This window comes from Myripristis murdjan, chromosome 14 (genome assembly GCF_902150065.1).
Source record: "Myripristis murdjan chromosome 14, fMyrMur1.1, whole genome shotgun sequence".
NCBI lineage: Eukaryota > Metazoa > Chordata > Actinopteri > Holocentriformes > Holocentridae > Myripristis > Myripristis murdjan.
Window position 1 is genome coordinate 36,465,278 of NC_043993.1, and position 25,355 is coordinate 36,490,632.

Genomic DNA, 25,355 nt, shown 5'->3' on the forward strand with positions numbered 1-25,355 from the left:
ACTGGACTTACTGCACAGGTGGCATCCTATTACATTACTATTACAGCACCATGCTGGAATTCACTGAGCTCCTGAAAGCGACCCATTCTTTCACAAATGTTTGTAGAAGTAGTCTGCATGCCTAGGTGCTTGATTTTATACACCTGTGGTCATGGAAGTGATTGGAACACCTGAATTCAATGATTTGGATAGATGAGCGAATACTTTTGGCAATATAGTGTATACACATATACATATATATATACACATATAGACATACACACATATACATACATGTACACACATATACACATACACAGGTTACCTATATATATGAGATATTGTTTTTATTGTTTTTATCATCATCAGCTGCTGCTGAAGCCTCAGGCAGCGACACTTTGAGCACAAACAAACAAACAAACATGTTTTTGATATAAAGTTTTTTTCTTATTTTGACTTTAGAATCAAACAGAACCAAATCAAAGTTCTGATGATCTGTGAAGTTCTGTTCTAACCCTCAAGAACATCTGCAGGTTCTGTTCCTGTTCCTGTTCTGACAGGCGACAGACACGTTCTCTACTCAGAACACACGGTTCCCCCTGTCTGTCCTCTGGGACAACAACAAGCTGACAGGCTGCTTCTCGTGAGGAACCCGGCCTGAGGCTGCTTCTCGTGGAGGAACCCGGCCTGAGGCTGCTTCTCGTGGAGGAACCCGGCCTGAGGCTGGTTCTCGTGGAGGAACCCGGCCTGAGGCTGGTTCTCGTGGAGGAACCCGGCATGAGGCTGCTTCTCGTGGAAGAACCCGGCCTGAGGCTGGTTCTCGTGGTGGAACAGGAAGAACCCGTGAGCAGTGAGCACATGTTCCAAACTCCATGAAGTCTTGTCACTCCTCCTCCACCTGCAGGTTCAAACATCCAGCAGAGCAACCAACCACGAGGAGCTGCCTGTCAGCTGGTTCTGAGTAGAGAACGTGTCTGTCGCCTGTCAGAACAGGAACACACACACACACACACACACACACATTATCCACACACATTCCTGTACAGTGTGTGTACAGTCACAGATTACACTATCTCGGCTCTAACAGTTGACACTCTCTCTCTCTCTCTCTCTCTCTCTCACACACACACACACACACACACACACATACACTCTCTCTCTGTCACACACACACACACACACACACACACACACACTCTCTCTCTCTCTGTCACACACACACACACACACACAGAGTTTATCAGTGATGAAAAACAGAACCTGAACAAATCTAAATATAAGCTGAACCAGATCCTCTCAGTGCTGACCTACTGTGTGTGTGTGTGTGTGTGTGTGTGTCCATGTGTGTGTGTGTGTGTGACAAAATTTTAATCACAATTAATCACATTTTTATTTAAATCACATTTTATGCTCAAAATCTAATAATGAATTCAGATAAATAAATTTCAAAGTGCAAAAACACTTTCAACAAACAGGATGCTCTATAGCAGCAATGAACTTTCCCTTTACATGGCAGCAAAATATTTCTGAGAAATCTTAACTCAAAATATAATATAAAAAATAAATATCTAAATAACAAATATAAAATATAAAACCAAAGGTGTTTGTGGCCACTGGCAAGGCAGGAACATTTGATCTGATTTGTTATCGAAAACCAAGTTAAAGTCAGAATCAGAACCGGAGCAAACAGGCACCAAAATGAAAAAAATGTCCATTTTCAAATGTCGGCATTAATTGATTAATTGATTGATGCGTTAACACGATAATAACACCATAGCTCCCCAGCTCTAGTACGTGTCTGCCTTCTGCCTGGATTTTCTTGTTTTGCTGAGCTCGGGACTCTCCTGGGCGTCGGCCTTTGGGCAGCAGGTGTGCAGCTCCCAGCCAATCACAGCGCAGCGTGGTGTCAGACTGACAGCACCACGTCCAATAGGAAGCTCCAAAAATCACAGACGTGGAAAAAAAGAAATACAGCCAGGAGACAAAGCTCGCTCACTTTGGAAGGCAAGGGCGATCATTCCGTCACCATCCTGGGGAAGGAACACCGGGCGGCGGGGGGGGTCTTGGCGGCGGCGGTAGGGAGAGGCAGCTGAGCTCGCTTTGCAGGTTGACTGAACTGAGGCTCCGCTCCTGGCCGACAGGTCACCTCGCAGGATTTCCCAGCATGCTCTGCACGGTGGCTCCACCCACCCGGAGTAGCCTGGACACGCCCCTTCAAACATTTTGGTATTTTTTTTTATTTTTAACTGAAGAAAAATTTTGAAGTTAATAACCAGCCGTTTGATGCTCGTGACGAGTGCTTGTTTTATTATGTTGTTGTTGTTGTTGTTGTTGTTCTGCCTCGAACTTCACCTCAAACAGCAGCAGCGTCCACACCTCAGAGAGAGAGACAGGCTCTGTGTTACCATGCCAACAGCATGACAGACAGAGAACGAGAGAGAGACAGACAGACAGAGAGAGAGACAGACAGACAGAGACAGACAGACAGACAGACAGAAAGAGAGAGAGACAGACAGAAAGAGAGACAGACAGAAAGAGAGACAGACAGACAGAAAGAGAGAGAGAGACAGACAGAGAGAGAGACAGACAGACAGAAAGGCAGACTGAGACAGAGACAGACAGACAGAAAGAGAGACAGACAGACAGAAAGAGAGAGACAGACTGAAAGAGAGAGAGAGACAGACAGAAAGAGAGACAGACAGAAAGAGAGACAGAGAGACAGACAGGCACAGCTGCAGGCTGTCACTCAGGTCCAGGAATAGCTTCCAGCTTCCAGCTCGTAGATTCTGCAAGCTGCACTCCGACTCGCTCTCTCTCTCTCGCTCTCTCTCACCCTGTGTGTGTGTCTATGTCGCTCTACCAGCCTCGCTCGCCCTGCACTCTTGTCTCTATCAGTCTGTTTTTCCAGTCTGCCAGCAGAGACACGTTCCCAACCTCTCTCTCTCTCTCTCTCTCTCTCTCTGTGAGAGACGGTGTCGACCGCCCGGACATGCAGCCTAGCCACAGCACTGCACGCTCTTCCTCTGGTCGCTAATGGATTTATTGATCGGCTGATTGATGGCCCTTTGAGAACGTTGGAATATCTCTGGAAAACTTTGCCCTGCACTGGAAACGTGGGATTATTCCATATGGTTAAAAACATAAATAAATAAAACTGCCTCAACAAACTAAGAGCAGCAACAGGAGACAGAACCAGCAGCAGAACCAGAACCAGGAGCTGGACCGGCTGTGAGGGTCCGCTCCCTGGGCAGCACTGCCATCACACCTGTGGCAGGTGAGACCTGAGCAGATTCATCTGATTTCTTTCAAAAACATGGAAAAGGGCAATGAGCAGCTCAACCTGCAATGACCCAAAAAGGAGGAGGAAAAAAGACAGAGAAAACTAAATGAAAACTAATTCAAGCAAAATTAAAAATAGCCCCAAAAAACAAAATATCTTTCCTGGAACATATTTTTAAATATGTATTTATAATAATTAGAAATATAGCTTTCTGGACATTTTCCTATTTTTTTCAATAAGTTTATAATACTCTCTCTCTCTCTCTCTATTTAGTTAATTTCAAGGTCATTCTCTTGTAACTTTTTACTAATTTCTTGCAAATTTTCAGGTCGTTCCTTGCTCAGTTGCTCAGGTTTAAAGGGTTTAGTGCGTCTGAGCGAAACCTTTAATAAGCGTCAAACCACAAATATGACATCCATCCAGGTTCCAAAGGGTGAATATGGGAAGCTTCTCTATTAGGGCTCTGTGAAGATGCTTGGTCACAAGTAATCAGATTACTTGATTTCTTCTCCACAGAAACCCGCCGGCCGTTGCCTGACCTGCATCCTGGTGTCTCCCAGTCTTTCTTCACCTTTGGTATTTCACCTCAAAAGAGTCCGTCCTCACCTTTGGTATCAGAACCGTGAGTTGGAACCAGACAGGAACATTTCCAGCGTTGGAGAAACATCAGACTGGAGGTCAGAGCTCCAGCCCTGGAGGACTTTTCCTCCACAACAGAAGGAGCAACACAGAACAGTAGAAAGAGAGAGAGAGTGGAGTGATAGTGGCGAATAAAAGAAAAAGAGCAGCTGAAAACACAGAAGAAACCGTTGTTTGATGATGGAGGGAGGAGGAGGAGACAAGGAGCTTCCCTTCCTCAGCGCCCATCGCTGTCCTGAGGTTGACTGGCTGCCACATCGCGCCACCACAACGCAAAACCCGGAGTCCAACAGGTTAGTTCCTGTTGCCACAAACCAGGCCGCAGCAGAACAGGAGGAGGACCTTCTCCACCCAGGTCAGGGGGAGGTCCTCCGGTCAGAGCAGCTCCTGGCAGACGGCAGCAAGCAAAAGATGGAGTTCAATTCCAGAGTTCCCTCCGAGGTGGACTACCTGGACATCTACTCCAACTGGTGCTCCTCCTCCCGGCCCTCAGAGGAGGAGGAGGAGGAGGAGGAGGAGGAGGAGGAGGAGGAGGAGGAGGAAGAGGAGGGGAGCATCAGCAACTGGTCCGAGGAAGATCTTTCTCTGCACTTCTCTCCCTCTGTCATCCTTCCATCCGAGGAGGAGGACTCCGACACTGAGAGCGGCTTCGAATGTGTTGACATTACTGTGGAGAATCAGGTAAGGCACTGTTGTTTTCTCTATTTCTCTGTACAGTGAGGAAAATGACAGTTTCAGAGCTGCACACCATAATTTAATCTTGAATTTATCAAGTTTCAAAATGAGCTGCTAAACACCACCTACATGTCAAGAAGCTCTTTGGAAGTCCTTACTGGGAACATAGCATAAAGTGAAAAACCTGAATGAGCATCACTGGGAATACAGCTTGAATCCTGTGTTGCAATAAAAACTGCGACCTGAACCCACACCAAATCCCTCAGCCATGTCATTTGCTCCCCTGGTTTCTCCGCTATGCTGATGACGCTCCACTCTTCCGTCAGAAGCTCAAACAGATGGGCACATCTCTGCACACCTTAAACTCCCCAAACTGTGGAATTGTTTCCTTCTTACAAGTTGAGAGCGGAGTTGTTTCTTTCACGTTCCAGAGTCCCAAGTTGACTCAGACTTCAGCTCAGTCAAATCTCTGCAGCTCAGCTGTTAACCAGAACCAAGAGGAGGAGCACATGGGTCCAGTTCAAGCTGCTCTGCTCTGCCTCCTGTAACGTTTACCTCTGATTTGAAGCTCCACCTCTTTGTATACAAACCCCCAAATGGGCCACAAGCCACCTTGCCCGCTCCATTGTTATTTAAGCAACAACCCAAAGACAACCAGCCTTTATCAGTTACACCTAACTAAGAAAAAAAAAGCAAAACTATCCTCAAGGGCATCACTTTGAAAACCACCGGTCTATGCTACCATCTTTTACATTACAAGATTCAAAGTTTCAACTCAACATGCTGTGCTGTTCTTTTTTTAAAATTACGAATAACTTTTTTATAAGTTAAAGGTCAGAACAGGGCAACTGAAGTAATTTCTTGTTACTGTTGTGTGCCTCGAGGTCAAAGGTCAGGACAGCGAGGTGCCAAAGATGGTTCCTAAGCGCCAGATCCAGCTGAGGAGGCGCGACTCAGAGGACAACAATCAACCGGTGATCCAGGAGAAACCAGAGGTCTGTCTGTCTTTCTATATATAAAAAGAAAAGAAAAAACAGTAAGATCCTCTGATCTTCTGTTTACAGCTAAATTCATGGAAAATAATGTAAAATCTCCAGGTCACAGAGAAGGATGGACCCAACACAGGGGGAGGAGCTAAGAGTGAGGCATCAGCCAATGAGCTACATTACCTCCCACTTCGCCGCCGCCCTGAACTGTTGCTACGACAACACAGCATGCCCGTTTCGTTCCACCAGCAGTCGGCAACCACTGAGATCTACAGCAACAGGGTCTACAAGGGCCTGGTAGCAGGGGCCAGCCAAGGTAACCAAGCCATGTTTATCCAGGAAGTTAGCTGATCCCAAATGACTCCTTCTTGTTGCTCTGCTCCTATCAACCTGACTCCTCCTTATTTTTTTTTTTATTTTTTTTTTCAGGGTTCCATGGTGCCGTCAGTGGTAACCGCACCACGAGGCAACGACTCCAGAAGTCTTTCTCACTGGATGAAACTAAAACCAAAATGGCATCATGCATCATCACAAGTGTCCTGTCCAAGAAGATGCAGGTGGAACAGAGCGCCTTTGCCGCACCAGAGCAGTACATTGGCTCTAAAAACTGCACCCACAACAACATGAAGAAAGACCATGTGGCCTCCGGTGGCACAAACTGTCTGCAGGGAGGTGCTCAGCTCAACCTGAAGGAGCAGAAACCTCTGGTAGCACCTGGTGCCATCCTGGTCGGAGAGCAGGAGGGGGGCAGGGCAGGAGAATTTGTCACTCCCAGCTGTAAGGCCGGCAATGGCAGTGTATTTAAGGCCATGGCTCCTGTTCACGTGGTCCGGGACATGCGGAGTTTGGTCAAAAACACCTACAGCCTCTCCTTCAGAAGTAATACCTTGGCTGCTCAGGACGGGATTGGTCAGAACTGCAGGAGCTCCACAGCAACTTACAAAGTGATTGGCCAAGAGGGCAGTCCCCCTCCGAGCTACCAGCAGGCTGTGGGGGTTAAAGGTCACAAGGGAACTATAGTGACGAGGAGAGGATCCCGGTTGGATCCTCGGACGTCACTTTGTACTGCTCCTTCCACAGGATGTGTTGCCAAGGTCACCACAGCTCTCCACCAATCACAGGAGAAAAGGCAGAGCAGTGGACTCACACAGACGAATGAGGTGGAAGTATCCAGCCAGATGCGGCCTATTGCAGTGTTAGACCCGCCCACCAAGCCATCTTCCACTGGCGAACTGTCAGAGCCTAGCCAGTCAGAGAGAGGCAGAGGTTTGAATTCCCAGCCTGGGACCTCCCACGTCTCGCTTGTGTCAGTTGCCTGCAACGCTCCGCCCACCGCTGGCCACAGCCCCGCCCAAGGCACCCAGCTAACTACCTTAGCCCAAGGACAGAGTGCCATCCAGGCCTTCATGCCTCCCTCGGCCTCTGGCCCTGCCCAGCCACTCCTCTCCTCCTACTTCTACCCCCCCAATACCCTGGCCACGTACCCCGCTGCCCTGCAACCTCAGCCAGGGAAGGTGAGCTATGTCCGGGGCCCTCTGAGCTACATCCAGCACCCTGCCACCACCCTGCACCTGTTGAAGAACACCCAGCCCGAGGAGAAACCAAGCCGAGCAACAGGTACCACCTCCTACCTGCCAGATGGGTACAAAGGTTTCATCAAGTACTCGCCACCTCACAGCAACAATAACAGCAGGACAGGAAGTCCAGGGAACAACGCCAATGAACAGACCTCTGCAACAAAAGAGCAACAACAACAACAGCAACAACAACAGCAACAACAACAACAACAACAACAACAGCAACAACAACAACTGCAACAACAACAGCAACAACAACAGCAACAACAACAACTGCAACAACAACAACAGTTGAGGTGTAACATACAGGGTTTCTTACCTACAAATGCAGGAAGTGAGTTCCTGGTCAATATAGCTGCTGTTGCCCCTGGAAACCTTTACAGTGGCCACACCCCCCATCGGTTGATGTTGGACCCTGAAAATGGGCGGTGCTTCTATGTGGACACACCCCCGCAGCCTCAGAGTAAGATGCTACTTGACCCAGAAACAGGGCAATACATCGAGGTCTTCCTCCCACCTGTTAACCCCGCCCCCAACGCCACTGTCCTGCCAGTGGGCTGCATTAACCCCGCCCCCAATGCCGCTGTCCTGCCAGTGGGTTGCATTAACCCCGCCCCCAATGCTGCTGTCCTGCCAGTGGGCTGCGTTAACTCCGCCCCCAACGCCGCTGTCCTACCAGTGGGCTGTGTTAACTCCGCCCCCACCATGCTGACAGTGTTGCCCTACCAGCCTGGCCTGGCAGTTCCCGCCATGTTCGCCCCCCCCTGCTTCCCCTTCACCCTGCAGACACAGCCACTTGACCTCACACACACCGCGCCATGACAGCACATCACTAGCGCACATACGCACACAAACACACACACACACACACACACACACACACAAACACACAACAACTCAGACATGGTGACATCACACCGAGCAGCAGAGGGGGCGGGAACATGGGTTTGTCCTGTGCAAAGACTCAGAAGTTGTCAGCCAGGTTTTCTTTTTTTACACCGATACGTTGTGTATGTAACAAGCTGCTCCTGACTGAAGGCAGTGCGTGTTTTCTGATCGTTTGCACAGCCAAACTTTAAAATTTAACTGCAAGTTGTTGTTCTGTCACTGTCACTGTCACTTCTGTCCAAGCCATTATGTCGGGCCGTGGACGAGCCCTGTCTGTTCCTCTAAAGGGGTGCTCACACTGAAAGCGACAGAGGCGACTTGAGCGACGAGCTGCCCTTCATTTTCAATGTACGCTGGCAACGAGAGGCGATTCAGGCGACGAGCGACGAGCAACGGGCGACGAGCGAATTGGGCAATGAGCGATGAGCAAATTCAGCGACGCAATGTGAGCGAAAAAAGTTGAGAAAATCTCAACTTTATGCAAATGAGGAGCGATGCGACCGAGGCAATGGCCAATAGCGAGCCGATCTGGAATCCCACTGCGGAAAAAGTTGACCGGAGTATGAGAGCGTAGGTGGACCGATCATGGAGGAGAAGCTGATAACCGTGGTCTCCGATCTTCCAGAGCTCTACTGACACATCTGCCCCGCCCCCTCCGTCGCTTCTATCGCTTCCATCGGCCACAGGCGATTTTGTCGCTGTCAGTGTGAGCGCACCTTAAGCCTCCTGAGCAATGAAGCTGCTGCGTGGATCTGAGCGACTGAAGAACATCAGATCACATCAAACAATCAAACCCCCTAGAAGAGCAAAGTCCTGCAGCAGAGCGACAGCAAGCAAGTCATCCAGTACGTCTCCGGTACGTGACGGTTCCATGACCGGGATTAACGTGACGGCACTAAGCTCAAAGTAAAGGACAGATTGCGAGTCATTTGCTGAGTGAACTCCGGACCCAATGACCTTTGCTCTAGCGCCACCCTCAGGCCGAGACAGTACCAGCACATTGTTGTCTCTGCTGGTCTCTATTAGTCTCTGCTGGTCTCTATTCATCTCTATTGGTCTCAGCTGGTCTCTACTGGTCTTAACTGGTAGGGGAAATATTACAGAGCCAGAACGGAAGGGGGTTTATATTCAAAGAAAAAAACTTTTATATTCTCTGAAAATAAAGTTTTTTTTAATACATTGGTGAGAAAAAACTCAAACATTTTGAGAAAAAACTTGAAAAGTCTGAGATGATAAAGTCATAACTTCCATATTTCCTCTCCCAGCGGTGGCCGTGGAACATATCAGGTCACAGAGTTTGTTCGAAGGCACTGATTTGAAAAAGTACGTCAACGGATGACATCATGGATGTCTGCTAATTATTCTCCCTCAAACCTGCAGGTTATATAATAACTAATGATTTCTGGCAGCAAACTGAAGGCAGTTTGTAATCCTATCACATGCGGTGCATTATTTCCCCTGCGAGCACAACACTGCATACTCAGTACCTCAGAATGAGCCGAGTTCAGGTTTCATTCACCTTTTATTGGCACTTCAGAATGTAAACAGTTCAGCGTCGAACACAACACAGTTTGTAATAAATTATGTTTGTTTATCACAAAAACTTCACTTTATGTCTCCAGCTGTAAAATTAGATGAGCACTCCTTATAACGACATGATTTTGTACACAATTACACAATAAATAATAATTTTTTAAAAAAAATGGTAATTTGTCTTCATTTTTTAAAAATTTAACACTTAAATTCACAAACTCTTCTTCCTGCCTCAATTTTATTATCATCACCTGTTAATTTCCACTTTGGTAAACCTTCATTTCAATCCAAAATAAAATCTGTTGTCAAGTAAAACTCTTTCATTTTATTTTTACACATTTTTACAGCATCTGTGCTTCATGCTTATTGAACAGTGGATATATAGGCCTATATAAACATACACACACACACCATTACCGATTTTCACTTTCTTATCATTATTACACATTATAATGATCATCAGAGCTGCTCTGTGGCTTCAGGTTGTTGCTCAAAGGTACTGAGGAATCGATGCGGGAATTGAACCAGTGATGGCTCTGCTTTGGGAGGATTTGTTTCCACCCTGTAAACTGACCAGAAAGTCCCTTCAAAAAATATGATTTCAAAACCCTCAGCAAATTAGGAAAAAAAAACAAACAAAAAAAACAGAACATTAAAAAGGAAGGAAAGAATTTATAGTGAATAATTTATGTTGTGTATTTTATTTTTTGTGATTATTATGATGTCGTAATTTTATGAGAAAAAAAAAATAAAAACTTTAAATTGAGAAGAAAAAAACTCCAAAATTCTGAGTCACAAATTTACAAAAAAACACCCACTTTTTTTCCCTCCTCCTCTCTGTCCGAGGCTCCACCTGTGCTGCCCCCTGCTGGCCGTGTCTCAGGCCTGCAGCTGATCCCCTCAGCAGATTCTACTCTGACATGGGTTTCAGGAACAAGGAGATCCTGCTGATCTGAGCCCAGAATCAGCAGATTGTTTTCTTCTGAATCGGCCCAAGTCACAGCAACGTCTCTTCAGAGTCCAGATGCTGAGGAGGAGGTTGGGGTTCTGGACTCAAACCAGCAGGATTTCCTTCAGACTGGATCCCACAGGAGGAGCACAAACAGTTTTACCAGGTTTTTCTTGGATATTTTGCAATGTTATAATCTCAGAATTTTGAGTTTTTTTTCCTCATAAATTTACCACTTGAGTCAAAGAGAATGTCCAAGTTTTTTTTCTTGCAGATTTCCAAGAGATTTTCTTTTTTACGGGGACCCTGGTTCTCCATGCAGTGGCAAAGGAGACAAGAGGCAGAAGCTGAAGTTCACAAGTTAAGGAAAGTTCCAGGTTTCCCTGACGGTGGACCTTCAGCTGGACCGGCTGACAGGACGTGAACGTGAACCCGGACGTTTCCCAGCCAGGCAGGATTTCAAAGGTCCACCGACTCCAAGCACCAAGGCTCTGCTGGCGCTTCCGTCGCGATGATGAAACGCTAAACTTTGGTACAGGACAGGTGAGGGTCCACAGGCTCCTCCTCCTCCTCCCCTTCATCTCCTCCTCCTGCTCCTCCCTGCTGAGCCTCCTCGGGATGGGGGGCGTCGGCCCAGGCTGGGAAGCCCTGAAAGCTGGGGCTGATGGGAAGCCAGCGCAGCCAGCGGGTCCTCCTCACCACACCCATCCCAAAAGGGAAGTCATAGGAGGAGGACGAGGAGGAGGAGAGGGGAGATCTCCACTGGACCAAACCTCGCTCCTGTCTGGAGCCTGGAGAGAGAGACAGACAGACAGACAGACAGACAGACAGACAGATAGACAGACAGACAGACAGAGAGAGAGAGAGAGACAGACAGACAGAGAGAGAGAGAGAGAGAGAGACAGACAGACAGACAGACAGACAGAGACATTCCAAGAAAAAAAAATGAGATTAACACACACACACACACACACACACACACACACACACTCACACACCCACACATACACACACAAAGCCTCAGTGTTGTTATTTGCAGGACCACTAGAGGGCGCTGAGGTGGTGATAAGCTGCAGCACCCAGAGATTATTGACCTGAACTGAAGTGAAGCAGCTGAAGCTTGTCGCTGTGTGAATCCTGTTTATATCTGAAAGAATTTATTCTGTAAACAGATTTTATTTATATCTCTCTCTCACACACACACATGATCGCACTCACACACACACACACACACACACACACAGGGGACAGATGAGCTGCACAGTCCACAGTCTGTAACATGAAGCCAAATGTATGTGATACGAGTAGACTTAGAATTAGAGCAAGCATGCACACACACACACACGCACGCACGCACGCACGCACACACACACACACACAAACACACACACACGCACACACACACACACAGCTGTTGCCCTTGGTGACAGTGCTGAGTGACACATTATTAACTCTCATAGTGACGAAGTGCATCAACAAACATAAATAGAGAGTAAGTGTGTGTGTGTGTGTGTGTGTGTGTGTCAAGTCTCTTTATTTCTGCAGTACATTTAAACCAACGGGAGTCGACCCCAAGTGCTTTACAACTGTAGCAGATGGTCTACAGTACAAATGTAAGAGATTAAAATACATAAAAGCCAAGACTAAAATAAGAAATGAAAGACTGAAACCGGAAAAACTGAAAAATAAACTCAAAAAGAGCAAGTTGGAGATAAATTAAGAATGGACTTGACGCTGGGTGACTTCAGACTGAAGTAAAAGTGAGAGAAAAAAGTGGGCCTTTAAATTTGATGTAAAAGTTTGCCTTTTGTAAGCTCAGACTCCTGACAGGTGGTATCTATTATTCCCATAAGTGTTGGGAGTGAATTCAAGAGTCCTGGGAGCTCCTCTAAGACGTCAGCAGGTGTGACTCCAGGGAAGCAGTGAGTGGCCGCTTTTATGAAATGGATGTTTCAGACTATGGAGTCTCCAAAGACCAAAGTAGTTGCCAGGAAGAAAGGGGTGGGCGACTGGAGGACAACGACATCAGAGACAGACTTTGGATTAAATTCGTGTTTTTGGCCCAAGGAAGCAGCATTGCAAGTGGAAGTTTCTAAACCTAACCCTGAACACCGGGGAGAACGGTGCAGAAAAGACCCCCATGCAGCAGCTCTGTCTGAAGAAGAAGTGGATGGCAGCCGTGCCTTTTTGGCAGGATCCATTAACGTCAGTGTCCCGGGGCTGTTATTTCCCACTCAAATAATTCCCCCAGAACCCACAGTGGCAGCAGCAGCAGCACGGGGTGTGTGAGCCACCGGAGGCAAGGCAGCTCGGGACCTCCCCATCTTGCCATGCCTGAGTACCACCTCCAAGCTCCGACCAGGCCGCAGTCGGAGGTTCATGACTGAGATCATTTTGGACTGTGTTACGGAGTTCATCTGGGAGCTGTTGGATATCCTCCTTCAGGTTAGTAATGTCTGTGTTTGCTATTAGGCATGCCTTGCAGGGCATGGTATTATTTAAATAGTTAGATGCTCACAGAGAGCTCAGAGGAGGCTCCTCTGGTGGCTCTAAAACTCGGTATAAACTGTATAAACTATAACAAGTTGAGTCAAACGAACCCCCCGTGCGCATGTGTGTGTGTGTGTGTGTGTGTGTGTGTGTGTGTGTGTGTTACCAGGGATGGTGTTGTCCAGGCAGAAGGCCAGAAATCCTCCAACAAACATCTCAGTGGAGAGAAGAACCGTCAGGATCTGATCCAGTTCTGCCACACCTGCGGACACAGAGCTGATCTGTATGATCTGGATCTGAAACTGTAGATCTATATATTGTGCATCTGCAGTGAACAGACTAATTACTGTGCTTCAGATCAGCAAAATTTTCTTGCTGACCTTTCACTGCTTCACATAAAAAACAAAAAAACAAAAAAAAAAAAAGGGGAGGGGGGGGGGGGCAGACATGCAGCACAGAGTGTGTGTGTGTGTGTGTGTGTGTGTGTGTTACCTGTGTAAATGGCGTCAGGGTGTTGGTCCAGGTATGTTGGCAGTGTCAGACCAAAGAACATAGAGAACCCGAGAACAAACAGATTTCTGGACGAGTTCAAATCCACCAGCTGCAGGTTGGACAAACCCACCGCCGTTATCATACCTGTCAAGTTATTACTTTCGTTATTATTATTATTGTTATTATCATAATTATAATCATTGTTAAATAATGTGACACCCTGGACATCATCAAAGACGTTATTAGAAAATGAAGGCCATGGTAAGCTACTTGTCTTGTCTGCAGTTTCTTCAGCCAATGAAAGAGCAGACTGCCCACACAGAGGATCCAATCAGCTTCCTAAATACCGACAGATCCCGCCTCCCACTCACCGAACAGCGTGCAGAACATTCCTCCCAGCACCGGGTCCGGCAGCGAGGCGAACAGAGCCGTGAACTTCCCCACCGAGCCCAGCAGGAACATGATGGCTGCTCCGTACTGCACCACCCGCCTGCTGCCCACCTGCACGCAGCACACCCGGGTCAGACGGGTCGGCCCAGATCAGACCGGATCAGACTGGGTCAGACTGGGTCAGACCACGTCAGACCGGGTCAGACTGGGTCAGACCACGTCAGACCAGGTCAGCCCGACACACCGGACAGGGAAAACACAGCACACACAACACACAACACACCGGACACACACAACACACATTCTGGGACATGACAGAGGGGGTGCTGCCTTGGTTACCTTGGTGATGCCCAGAACGCCAATGTTTGGACTGGAGGAGGTGGATCCATTTCCTGTTCCTAAAAGACCGGCGATGACGCAGCAGACGCCCTCAGTGAAGATCCCTCTGCAACACAACATGTGTGACTATGTGTGTGTGTGTGTGTGTGTGTGTGTGTTCATTTGGGTTATTTAACTCAGGGGTTTCCAAACTTTTGCCTGTTCTGGACCCCCAGGATGATTTTCAGTGACACAGGTGAATAAACACAAGAAATCTGATGCAAGAAAACCATATTTCCGATGGTTAAAATTATGTATTTAAAGGTCAGATCTGTGGTGCAGGATCAGATTTCTTGTATTTAGTGACATTTAAACTTTTTCTTATTTTGCTGAGGACCTCCTGGAAGACCTTCCAGGACCCCTGGGGATCCCTAGACCCCACTTTGAAAACCCCTGATTTAGCTGATATGACATCATGACAGTGTTATTGATTTATTATTATTATCGCTGTTGTTTTGCTGGAGAGGTCTGACCTGTTGATGGCGTGGACCGGAGGGGGTGTGGCTCCAGAGAGGCGGGCACATGCATAATAATCCCCAATCGACTCCACGATGCCCGCCAGCGTGGCGCTCATCATCCCCATCACCCCAGCAACCGTTACCACTGGCAACCCCCACTGGCCTATCAGAAAGAAAGAGAAGGCAGAGGAAGTTCAGTCACTGTTTTGTTCATTGTTCTCCACATTCAGCAGCTTCTGGCCTCCCAGCAAGATAACCTGTTTGGTAACCATGGTAACGAGGGTTGGGACCGGACCAGTTCAAGTCAGTGTTCAAACCTCAGACAGGAGAAGGGCTTTACAAAAGCAGCCTGACTTCCCAAAATCTAAAAATGAAAAGCTTGTTAACTGTTTCACTTTTGCACCAGGTGGTTTTAGGGGTAATTCTTTCTATGTCTGTGAGGGTCCACAAAGGTCCATGAAGGTCTGTGAGGGTCCACAAAGGTCCACGAGGGTCTGCGAGGGATGTAGTCTGAATGGAAGTGCACGCAGCTGTTCGTGGAATGTCTGTGTGAGCCTTTAGCCTTTCACTTGTTTAATCTGCTTTTACAGAACCAACAAAATGTCAACAGGTGGACCGTGTCAACAGGTGGACCGTGTGTCTCTGATGGAACATTGTACGCCACCTGCTGAAGTAACTGGATAAGGTCTGGGGAGTCATGATAAAGAATGGCAATAGTAATGATAATAATAATAAGAAGAAGAATGCAGGAGAAGCTGCTGGTGTCCTTCTACTGCTGCTCCATGGAGAGTTTGCTGTCATACTTCATCTCCACATGGTCTGCCAGCAGACAGGGGAGTCCTTCAGAGTGTCATTAAAACTGACCAGAACATCACCGACTGCTCTCACTGGCTCAGTAGAGCAGCAAAAACTAAAGGGCCCATCCCACCCTGGACATCATCTGCTGGACCTGAGGACCCGTCCCACCCTGGACATCATCTGCTGGACCTGAGGACCCGTCCCACCCTGGACATCATCTGCTGGACCTGAGGACCCATCCCACCCTGGACATCATCTGCTGGACCTGCTGTTATATTTTTATATATTTTACTTATATATTTGGCACCTCAAGTAGTTCTCTTTTGACCTCTTAGTTTTTAACGGTTTTCTATTTTAGTAAGTTTGAACTCTTTTTTAATGTCAGTAGGATAGCTACTAAATTTTGTTGTATGTCATTAAAGGCCCCTTGAATCTTGAGTCATGAATCTTGGTTTGTATATAGCACTTTTCAGAACAGAGTCACAGCATGCCAGCTGCACGGCTGCAGTCAAATTAGAAAATTCTTTCTATCCTAAACATGAATAAGGCATGCAGACTGGCCTTGAACACTGACCTGAGGCCCCCCTAAAGTCCTGTTTGCAGTCAGTGGAACATCATTTCCCATCTCTGCACACTGAAAACAACATCATTTTACTGGATGATCACAGTGATGGGAATGTTTCCAGTTGGAGAAAGTAAATGTATCTTCCAATGTCCTGTAAAATGTGGTGTGGTGATTTCCTTACAGGGGTAGGGCACCCTGAACCAGGGTGACGAGGCCATGATGTCACCGCGGGCGTCGGTCCGCGCCCTGTGCCCATAGTGATCGGGGTTGCTGGGCAGGACGTTGGTCAGCGTGAGGATGTAGCACACCAGCCAAACCACCATGATGGCTAAAATAATCTGAGAGACACACAGACACAGGGAGGTCAGACAACAGCAATATCACTATCATTCTTTTTCTTGTTATTCTTCTTCTTTTTATTGTTATAACAAAGTTTACAGATTGTCCCACAAGGAGCAAGGAATAAAACATCCGGCACTTTCAAAGTACATAAAATGTAAACTGTGTATGAAAATTGTAAAACCTGAAAACATAAAACTAGCACATCCATGAAATAAATGCAGTCAAACAAAACCCAGGCAATAGGGAGAGTTTCTAAAAGAAGACACAGCAAGCAAGTGAGCAACAACCCGGCGGCTTGTGAAGAGCCGTGACCGGATCCGACATGACAGGAGCCAATCACGTTCAGGGAGGGAGTTTAACTTGACAAAAATAAGCAGGCACCTATCTGCAGTGGGTAACATCTCATGAATTTAAAATAAAGCCTCTGGGGCGCCTCTGTAGTATGCGCTCTACTTGGTAGAGCGCGTACCACTTATCAAGGCTGAGTCCTGACCGCAGCGTCCTGGGTTCAAATCCGACCTTCCTGTCTCACTCTACTGTAACTATCAAATAAAGCACAAATGCACGCCAAAATATAATCCTTAAAAAACTCAAAATAAAGCCTCTTTGTTGCCCCTGGAGATGTCACATTGAGGCGGAGCTTTGACCAAATCAGCTCACAGGGCATCTCGGGACGGGACGGAAAGCCAGAGGGTCATTAGATCCATCAATAAACACAAGAACAACAACAACAGCAACAACAACTCTGCATCACGTGTCTCAGTTTGTGTTTGACATGAAAGGAGAAGAAGACCAGAAGCACAGAGTGATGTCACATCCTGCTGATTGGCTCGCTGTTCCCTCTCACACTACAAGACTAAAGAAGAATGTGTGTGTGTGTGTGTGTGTGTGTGTGTGTGTGTGTGTGTGTGTGTGTGTGTGTGTGTGCATTCTTACAGGGAACATCTTGAAGATCTGAACTCTGATGGAGGTCAATCCTTTCTTCCTGCTGTAGACAGGAACAGGAAGTGATGTCGCCCGCAGATACTGAGCAAACAGCACGATCAGCAAAATACACCTGGAGAGAGAGACACAACAGTCAGCAGACAGACAGGCAGAGACAGACAGACAGACAGGTAGCTGTCTCACAGCGCTGACAGGCCCCAGTGGGAGCCGGCCCTGTCTCCAGCTGTGGTGAAGACAGACAGGCCGATCAGGGAGACGGTCGGGGTGACAGTCAGCGGCCCGATGTACTCCAGCAGCAAACCTGGCAACCCGGACAGACCAACCAGAAGCTCCACAATACTGGACACAATGATGGCCCCCTGGATCTAGACAAACAAACAAACAAACAAACATCATGGTGACATCACCTGAAACAAAGCAACATGTAACAACACAACAATGATATATATAGATAGGTTCATTATAATTATTATTATTATTATCATCATCATCATCATCATCATCATATATTTCGCTTCCTTGATCTCTGCAGGTCGGGTGTTCCAGAGCTTCAGGTGTAACTGATAAAGGCTGGTTGTCTTTGGGTTGTTGCTTAAATAACAAGGGAGTGGGCAAGGTGGCTTGTGGCCCATTTGGGGGTTTGTATACAAAGAGGTGGAGCTTCAAATCAGAGGTAAATGTTACAGGAGGCAGAGCAGAGCAGCTCGAACTGGACCCACGTGCTCCTCCTCTTGGTTCTGGTTAACAGCTGAGCTGCAGAGATTTGACTGAGCTGAAGTCTGAGTCAACTTGGGATTCTGGAACGTGAAAGAATCTGAAAACAATTCTCAATTTGTAAGAAGGAAACAATCCCACAGTTTGGGGAGTTTAAGGTGTGCAGAGATGTGCCCGTCCATTTGAGCTTCTGAGGGAAGAGTGGAGCATCATCAGCATAGCGGAGAAACCAGGGGAGCTAATAAGTAAGTAAGTAAGTAAGTAAATGACATGGCTGAGGGATTTGGTGTGGGTTCAGGTCGCAGGATGCAAGCGCGTTGAGTCGGCTGGAAATACAAGCATCAACCGGTTTTTCAGCATCTGTTTGGTTTATAAATGGTCAGGTGTCTTAATCTAAGACATCAAAACCTGAAACCTCAGATTTAATCCAAGGAGTTAATTTCTAGAAATTATTAAGAATTAAGCTTTTTTGTTTTGTTTTGTTTTGTTTGAGGGCAGATGAGCAGGATTTCAGTTTTGTCCTCCTTTAATGTTAAGAAATTGGTGTTCAACCATTTATTAATTAAAAGACAGTAGTCATGGAGTTTATAGCTGCAGCATCAGCTAAATAGGAATACATCAATTGTAGCAGTAGTAGTAGTAGCAGTAGTAGTGATTGCAGCTGTAGTAGTAATAGTTGTAGTAGTACTTGCAGTAGTAGTAGTAGTATAGTAGTAGTAGTATTGTGTACCTCTCTCATGCGTGGTTGCCAGATGTGGCTGGTGTTGAGAGGAAGACTCCAGTTCCCATAAATCTCCTCTGCAGAGGAAACACACACACACAATCAGAGGTCAGGATTAGACATTAAAGCAACGAGGTGAGAGGTTGCTGGTTCAAATCCCAGGACAGTCAATACAGCAGGACCCACAGAGACTGTGTGGTACTGATCTGAAACCAGTGGAACCCAGCAGGGAGCTGATCACCACACCATGCGAGACACTGTTTTTCTCACTGACTTCAGCTCCAACAAAGCAGCTCTGCCACCTGCTGGCCGGAGGGCAGAATTACACTTTGAGGCAGTTCAGATGGAGGCATCCGACGTCTGCCATCGGGACGCCTCAGCACCGAGATTATTCTAGTTCATAAGATAAAAACTAAAATCAGCCGTGAAAAACATTTTAGTTAACTGACATAGAAATAAAATCTAGACTTTAGAAAAAAATGAAAGCTACCTGAAACAATACTGAGACACAACACGGACTAGACTGGAAACTAAAATAAAATAAAAACTAATGAGAAATACCAGATAACTCTGCTTAGTGCTGTAACAGAATTTTGTTGGACTGATTTTTTCCTCTGCCAGTGTGAGTCCCTGAATCCGAGACGTTTGAGCGACATGTTTGACTCTGGGAGACGTGAAGCCTGAGACACACCTGGAGCTCTGCTTGTGATTGGTCAGCTGAATAAAACAGCGATAATGTCACACCATCATTCTGAAAAGTTCAGCATTTTTTATACAGAAAGACACAATTAAAGTTGTTTTACTCATAATTAATGCTTCACATAGACAGACAGACAGACAGACTGACAGGCTGTCTCACCCTCAGAGGGACATTTCCAGCGCTCCAGACTCAGAACAGCCTGAGCAGGAATCAGGAAGGCAAACGCACTGGCCTGGAACAGAGGCAGTCTGTACACACACACACACACACACACACACAGCAGAGACCAGATTATTAGAGTAACCAGGTTGTGTTACCTTCTGAGGATCTGAAGTGGCTTCACAAAGCTTCATCAACACGGGAACGGGCAACTGCTCCTTGCTGTTTGGACCTTCTGTGTTCTTCTTCTGTGGTGTGGCCAGTGAACAGGAAGCAGTGTGATGTCACTTTGATCTTTTCAACAGCCTCATTTCCATCAGCCCACTTCCTGTTCCCTGAAGGTTCGGACGTCATCTGGAAGCTGATTGGCTCTTGAGTTTAGGTCAGGTTTTCAAAGGTGGGTCTGGGGACCCCAAGTGGTCCTTGAGGGTCTTACTTCAGGTAATTTTTACCTTTTTACTATGTTCCAGTCATTTTATGCTATTTTTAAGAACTATTCGGGTAATTTTTAGTTTTTTTTTCATTTACCAGTCAGTTTTTGCTAATTTTTTGTAATATTCAGGTCATTTTTATTTATTTAGTCATTTATTTACTTACTTACCTTCTTACTTACTTAGTTACCAACTTATTTATTTGTTTATTAACTAACGTTCAACTCTTTTTTTTTTTTCTTTTGTTAATTTGCTCACCACCTTTTCTCCCTGCTTGTTTCTGACAGAAATCCAGTGGACTATCTCAGGTGTCAAAGGGTTAATTCACTGGGCAAAGATCCGTAGCAGTGATTATTGATTATTTGAACATGATATTTCAATTGATTTGACAAGTTCTGCCGGGTGATGATTCCATAATGAACGACATCACAGATCACAACAAACTGCTCAGCAAGTCACGCTTCTGCGCACACACACCACAACACCACAACATATGTGCATTATCATGTAGACAGGGATATTTTCACAAAATGTTCCCGTGAGCACGGAGTTCAGAAAAATCTGTCTTTATGTGTACATTTCATGAAAACACGGTGCTTTCCTTAGTTTATTGAAAGCTGACACTCTGGAGATACAGCAGTGTTGTTTGCTAGAAGCTATCATTCAAAGCACCAACACACACACACACACACACACACACACACACAGACGCACACACACAGGTACCTGACGCCCACAGTGGTCTGGATAAGGGTTGTGATGCCCACCGTGGTGAAGATGGTGCCGACCAGCTGGCTGATGGTGTTCTGGTCCCGGCCGACACACATGGCCTCGGCCAGTAGGAACGGCACCGCCACCGTCCCGCTGAAGCATGTCAGATAGTGCTGAGGAGAATTTAGAACAACGTTATTACACCTGAGAACCTGTGTGTGTGTGTGTGTGTGTGTGTGTGTGGGTGGGTGGGTGTTTGTGTGGGTACCTGCAGTCCTAGTAGGATACACAGGTACCAGGGCGGGACATCCTCTATGGTGTAAATCATGTCCAACCCAGGCTTCAGCTCTTCTATTGGCTGTTTCATCTTTCGTTCCTCCCCCACTGTCTGGTTAGCTCCATCTGTCCTGCGATCCCGCCCCTCTGCCAGGATATCTTGACTCTGATTGGACAAGACAAGATGCAGCCCGTGTCAGTCAGTTCCTACTACTCAGTGACTCGCTCAGTGGAACTGCTCGTCAGCCAGAACATCTTGACTCAACAACGCTCAACAACTCTACTTTAAGGACTCAGTTTGGGAACTCTACTTTAAGGACTCAGTTTGGGAACTCTACTTTATGGACTCAGTTTGGGAACTCTACTTTAAGGACTCAGTTTGGGAACTCTACTTTATGGACTCAGTTTGGGAACTCTACTTTAAGGACTCAGTTTGGGAACTCTACTTTATGGACTCAGTTTGGGAACTCTACTTTATGGACTCAGTTTGGGAACTCTACTTTAAGGACTCAGTTTGGGAACTCTACTTTAAGGACTCCGTTTGGGAACTCTACTTTAAGAACTCAGTTTGGGAACTCTACTTTAAGAACTCAGTTTGGGATCTCTACTTGGGACTTGGTTTGGGTGATCGGGTCACTTTTCACCGCAGCAGCAAAACAGCAACTGATTGATTTTTGGAGGTGTTCCCACAGCATCGTCAAACACGTGACTCACACCAGTTAGCGAGGAAGTTCTGCCAGACTTTGTTTTCTTTCACATCCGAAAATAAGGTGGGCTGAAGTGAGAAGCTCTGTCTGTGTTGGCTCAGTCACCGGTCTCACAGCCCACATATGCTGAGTACTTGACTTTTTACAATATACATTATGGATGAAGTCTGGTTTACTCAATGATATATATCCTGCATGTAAAATAAATATGCTTGCTATGAGGGAAGTGGTTCTGTCTATTGTGTGCATGATTTTTCTTCAATACCAAAGATCACAAAAGGTGACAAAGAGTCAGAAGGTGTTTGGTATCTTCACTTTGCAGATCTCAGCTCAGCTCTTTCTCTGCATAAGGAGCTGCATGGATATATGGACTCAAGATATGGCAAAGGCCTTGGTAACCCTGACAACAATCCACCATGAATGTGGTTTCAGTTGGCTGTTCACCTTGATGAGATACACACACACACACACACACACACTCACACAAACACTCACACACACTACAGTGAGAGAGTCTATGAATGATCAACATGGGTCTGCCATATACCTGTGTTACCAGGTTACACTGTAACCAGGGAAATATCACGGTGACCTGCATGCGCGGTTGCCATGCATTCCAGCGAGTTTTGATCCCACCCAAACCTCCACAGTATTACCACGATGTTACCATGATACCACCAAGATATGACCACTGTATTACCGCAACATTACCATCATAGTACCACAACATTACCACACTATAACCACAATATCACCTCTATAGTACTGCCACATTTCACACATTAAGCTGTTTGATAACCAAATAAATCTCTATCTATTTGCACCTCACTGCACCTCAGGTTCAACTCCAACGGAACAGCGTGTTCTGCTGATACGCTTCAGTTAGTTTCCTCTTGTTGTTGCATTCAGCCAACAGAATGCAGATGAGCATCACACTGTTATCGGCGTTTCCACAGCAGCAACTGTTTTGGAGGAACCAGGAACTGTACCTCTGTTTTCACTTATGGAACCTGTCCCTCTTTTTGAGTTCCTGACGCCAAAAAAGCTCATTACATCTTTTCAACCCAAACATTCCTGCTCTTGCATCAGTTCTGTCCAGGATTGTTGGAACCAAGGAGATGACTAGCGCACCAGCCCATGTCTGCATCAGTTTGGAATGAAACCACTGCGATGGAAGCGTCACCGGGTCACCGACCCCAGCATTCAGCCCCGGTTTGATGGTTTGCTGGTTTATGACCCAGCTCATAGTCCAGGAGCTCATCATACCCATCACATGTTTTTTAACTTGTTGATGATTAGGTTCTAACAAACCCAGCTGTCTTAAACAATTTCCAGGCACAATTTACTTTTTCTAGCACTCCCTTCCATCTTTTCCTGAAATTCAGGCGATGTCCAAATTTAATGTAATATTGTGTTTGTTCAGCAGACGGCTGCAAACTCTTTGATTTCTCTGTCATCTCCATCATTCCCTGACGAATGAGACACGCCCACTCTTGTTGTTGTCACAGTTCCAACTTCGGGTCCTACTATCTTTTGTTTCCAGCTGAGATCAGACTTATTTCTGTCTGCAGTGCACAGAATGGTTCAAAATTAGGTTCATGAACTGGAATGGAACCAGTTCCTTGTTGGTCAGAAAGGCCTGATCAAAAAGGCTGCTGTGAAAAGGGCCTGTTATGATGCTGGAAACCTCTGGTCACATGTTTTCTATTGAGCACAAGTATTTTTGGAGGAAACATTGAGAATGGACCACAATTTCCAACACCTGTTGTTGTAGAAAACAGGTATCTGAGTTCCTGTGGCTGATCGGGGTGGATTTTAGATCAGCCTGATATATGACATGAGCCGGGTCACAAGCCTTTAAACACAACAAGTCTGGCACAGCATCACTTATCTGACTTATCTTTAAATATATCAATTTAGTACTGATATGTTTTTGCTGAAATTGTTTAAAATACTTTTGCTACTTATCTTATTTAATTAATTAATTTTAATTCTTATTAAATTTAACTCATCAGGGTGTTCATCTTTTGGACCTGTATAAATCCCCCCAAATACCACTGCTGCCATTACTATTACTACTATTATTGATTGATCGACTGGTTGATTGATTGATTGATTGATTGATTGATTGATTGATTGAACACACAGTAACCGTGTTAAAAATGATGTATCAAAGGGGTAGGAAACACAAGCTTTGCTTCTATCTACTCCTTTTTTCAAACATATAGATATATTGTTTTTGTTAGCTTTAATTGTATTTTTTTCCTCTCTCCTTCCACAACATATAAATTCGTGTACTGAATGTCTAACGATTATGTTTGAAAAATAAATTTCTCATTCATTCATTCTTTCATTCATACTAACAAGAGACATTTTTACCTCAGCAATGTTTGAACAGGACATTCAGACAATTCTCAGACTGATTTACAGGACGTCAGATCTTCCTTTGTAACCCTAAAGAAACCTCTGCCATCAGGTAAACATGATTCTGCAGTTTTATAGAGGCCAGGCTGGCGGGAACCTGAGGCGAATCAGAACACCTACACAGAGTAATCAGCTGTTTGTTTGTTTGTTTCGTTTTGTTTTTTGTAATTGATTTTTCACAGTGTTCAGCTGTAGTTTGTGTTTACCTTGAAGTCGTCTTCCATCGCTTTCACCTTTCACCTCCCCCGGACGAGCGACAATAGAGTGCAGACAGACAGCGAGCACATGTAACAAGAATGTACAGTGAGTATGTGTGTGTGTGTGTGTGTGTTTGTGTGGTTCTGTGGAGGAAGTAGAAGATAATGGGTAGAGTTAATAATCTGCCTCTTAACACCATGGACTTTCACCTGGCACAGAAAGCTACAAACACATCTTTTCTGTCTTTTCCTGCAGAGCGGCGAGAGCCCTCAGGGTGCGGACCCTGACCCTCGCTGTCCCGGGGTTCGACTGAGAGGGTCTCAGAGGGGGTCGAACCCTCAGCATGGCAGCGCCGTGGCTCAACCCACTGAGCTATATAAGCACTTTGAACTCTGATTGGTGGACATTTTATACAAGTGGACTACCTGTAAATAATCTTAAATTACTGCTCAGCACATATTAGGATAAATGTATTAGCATTAGTTTCCCCAGGTGATGTGTGTCTGCTGTTGGTTTTGTGTCTCTACAGCTGCACCCAACCCAAGACTAATCTCCAAAGTTTGTTTTATCTACTCTAACTATGAATTTGACCCTGACCAGGTGCTGCTGCCGTGATTAAACAACCCATAACTGTCTTTGCATGACTTCACACCGTCGCTCACCGGCCGGTCTGTAACGCCTGCTTCACAGCGCTCAAGACGACGAGCTGTGCACAGTAATCTGTCCAAGTGAGCGATGAGACCGCTGAGACCGCTAGACATCACTGTGACATGATTCAGGGTTTTTCAGCAAGGCTTTTATTTTGAAACTGAGCTGTGACGTTTTATTTATTCTGTCTGGCTTGACGCAGAGGGGGTTTCACATGTTCCTTGAATGCCACTCCTCTGGTACCTAACACATGGACATATTTGAAATATGCAAAACAAATCTCATCCAAGTATCAGGTTTCT

General features: G+C 46.0%; 1 protein-coding gene across 1 annotated transcript; it reads right to left on the reverse strand.

Annotated features, from left to right (window-relative positions):
- Positions 1–9,082: 9,082 nt before the first annotated feature.
- Positions 9,083–24,431, reverse strand: slc23a1 (solute carrier family 23 member 1). The gene is made up of 15 exons (XM_030068143.1): positions 24,414–24,431; positions 21,069–21,254; positions 20,816–20,973; positions 19,659–19,747; positions 18,809–18,876; positions 17,548–17,729; positions 17,356–17,476; positions 16,259–16,415; positions 14,730–14,877; positions 14,218–14,323; positions 13,860–13,989; positions 13,489–13,632; positions 13,163–13,258; positions 11,116–11,297; positions 9,083–9,106 (listed from the first exon to the last, which is right to left on the reverse strand). Exons 1-15 carry the CDS (start codon positions 24,429–24,431, stop codon positions 9,083–9,085), a joined length of 1,809 nt encoding a protein of 602 aa, XP_029924003.1.
- Between the last annotated feature and the right edge of the window lie 924 nt (positions 24,432–25,355).

Coding starts and splice junctions, on each gene's coding strand:
- slc23a1 (XM_030068143.1), bottom strand. Junction 17,730..18,808: donor GGCAACCACGCATGAGAGAG/GTACACAATACT, acceptor TTGTTTGTCTAG/ATCCAGGGGGCCATCATTGT. Junction 14,878..16,258: donor GTTCAGGGTGCCCTACCCCT/GTAAGGAAATCA, acceptor TCTTTCTGATAG/GCCAGTGGGGGTTGCCAGTG.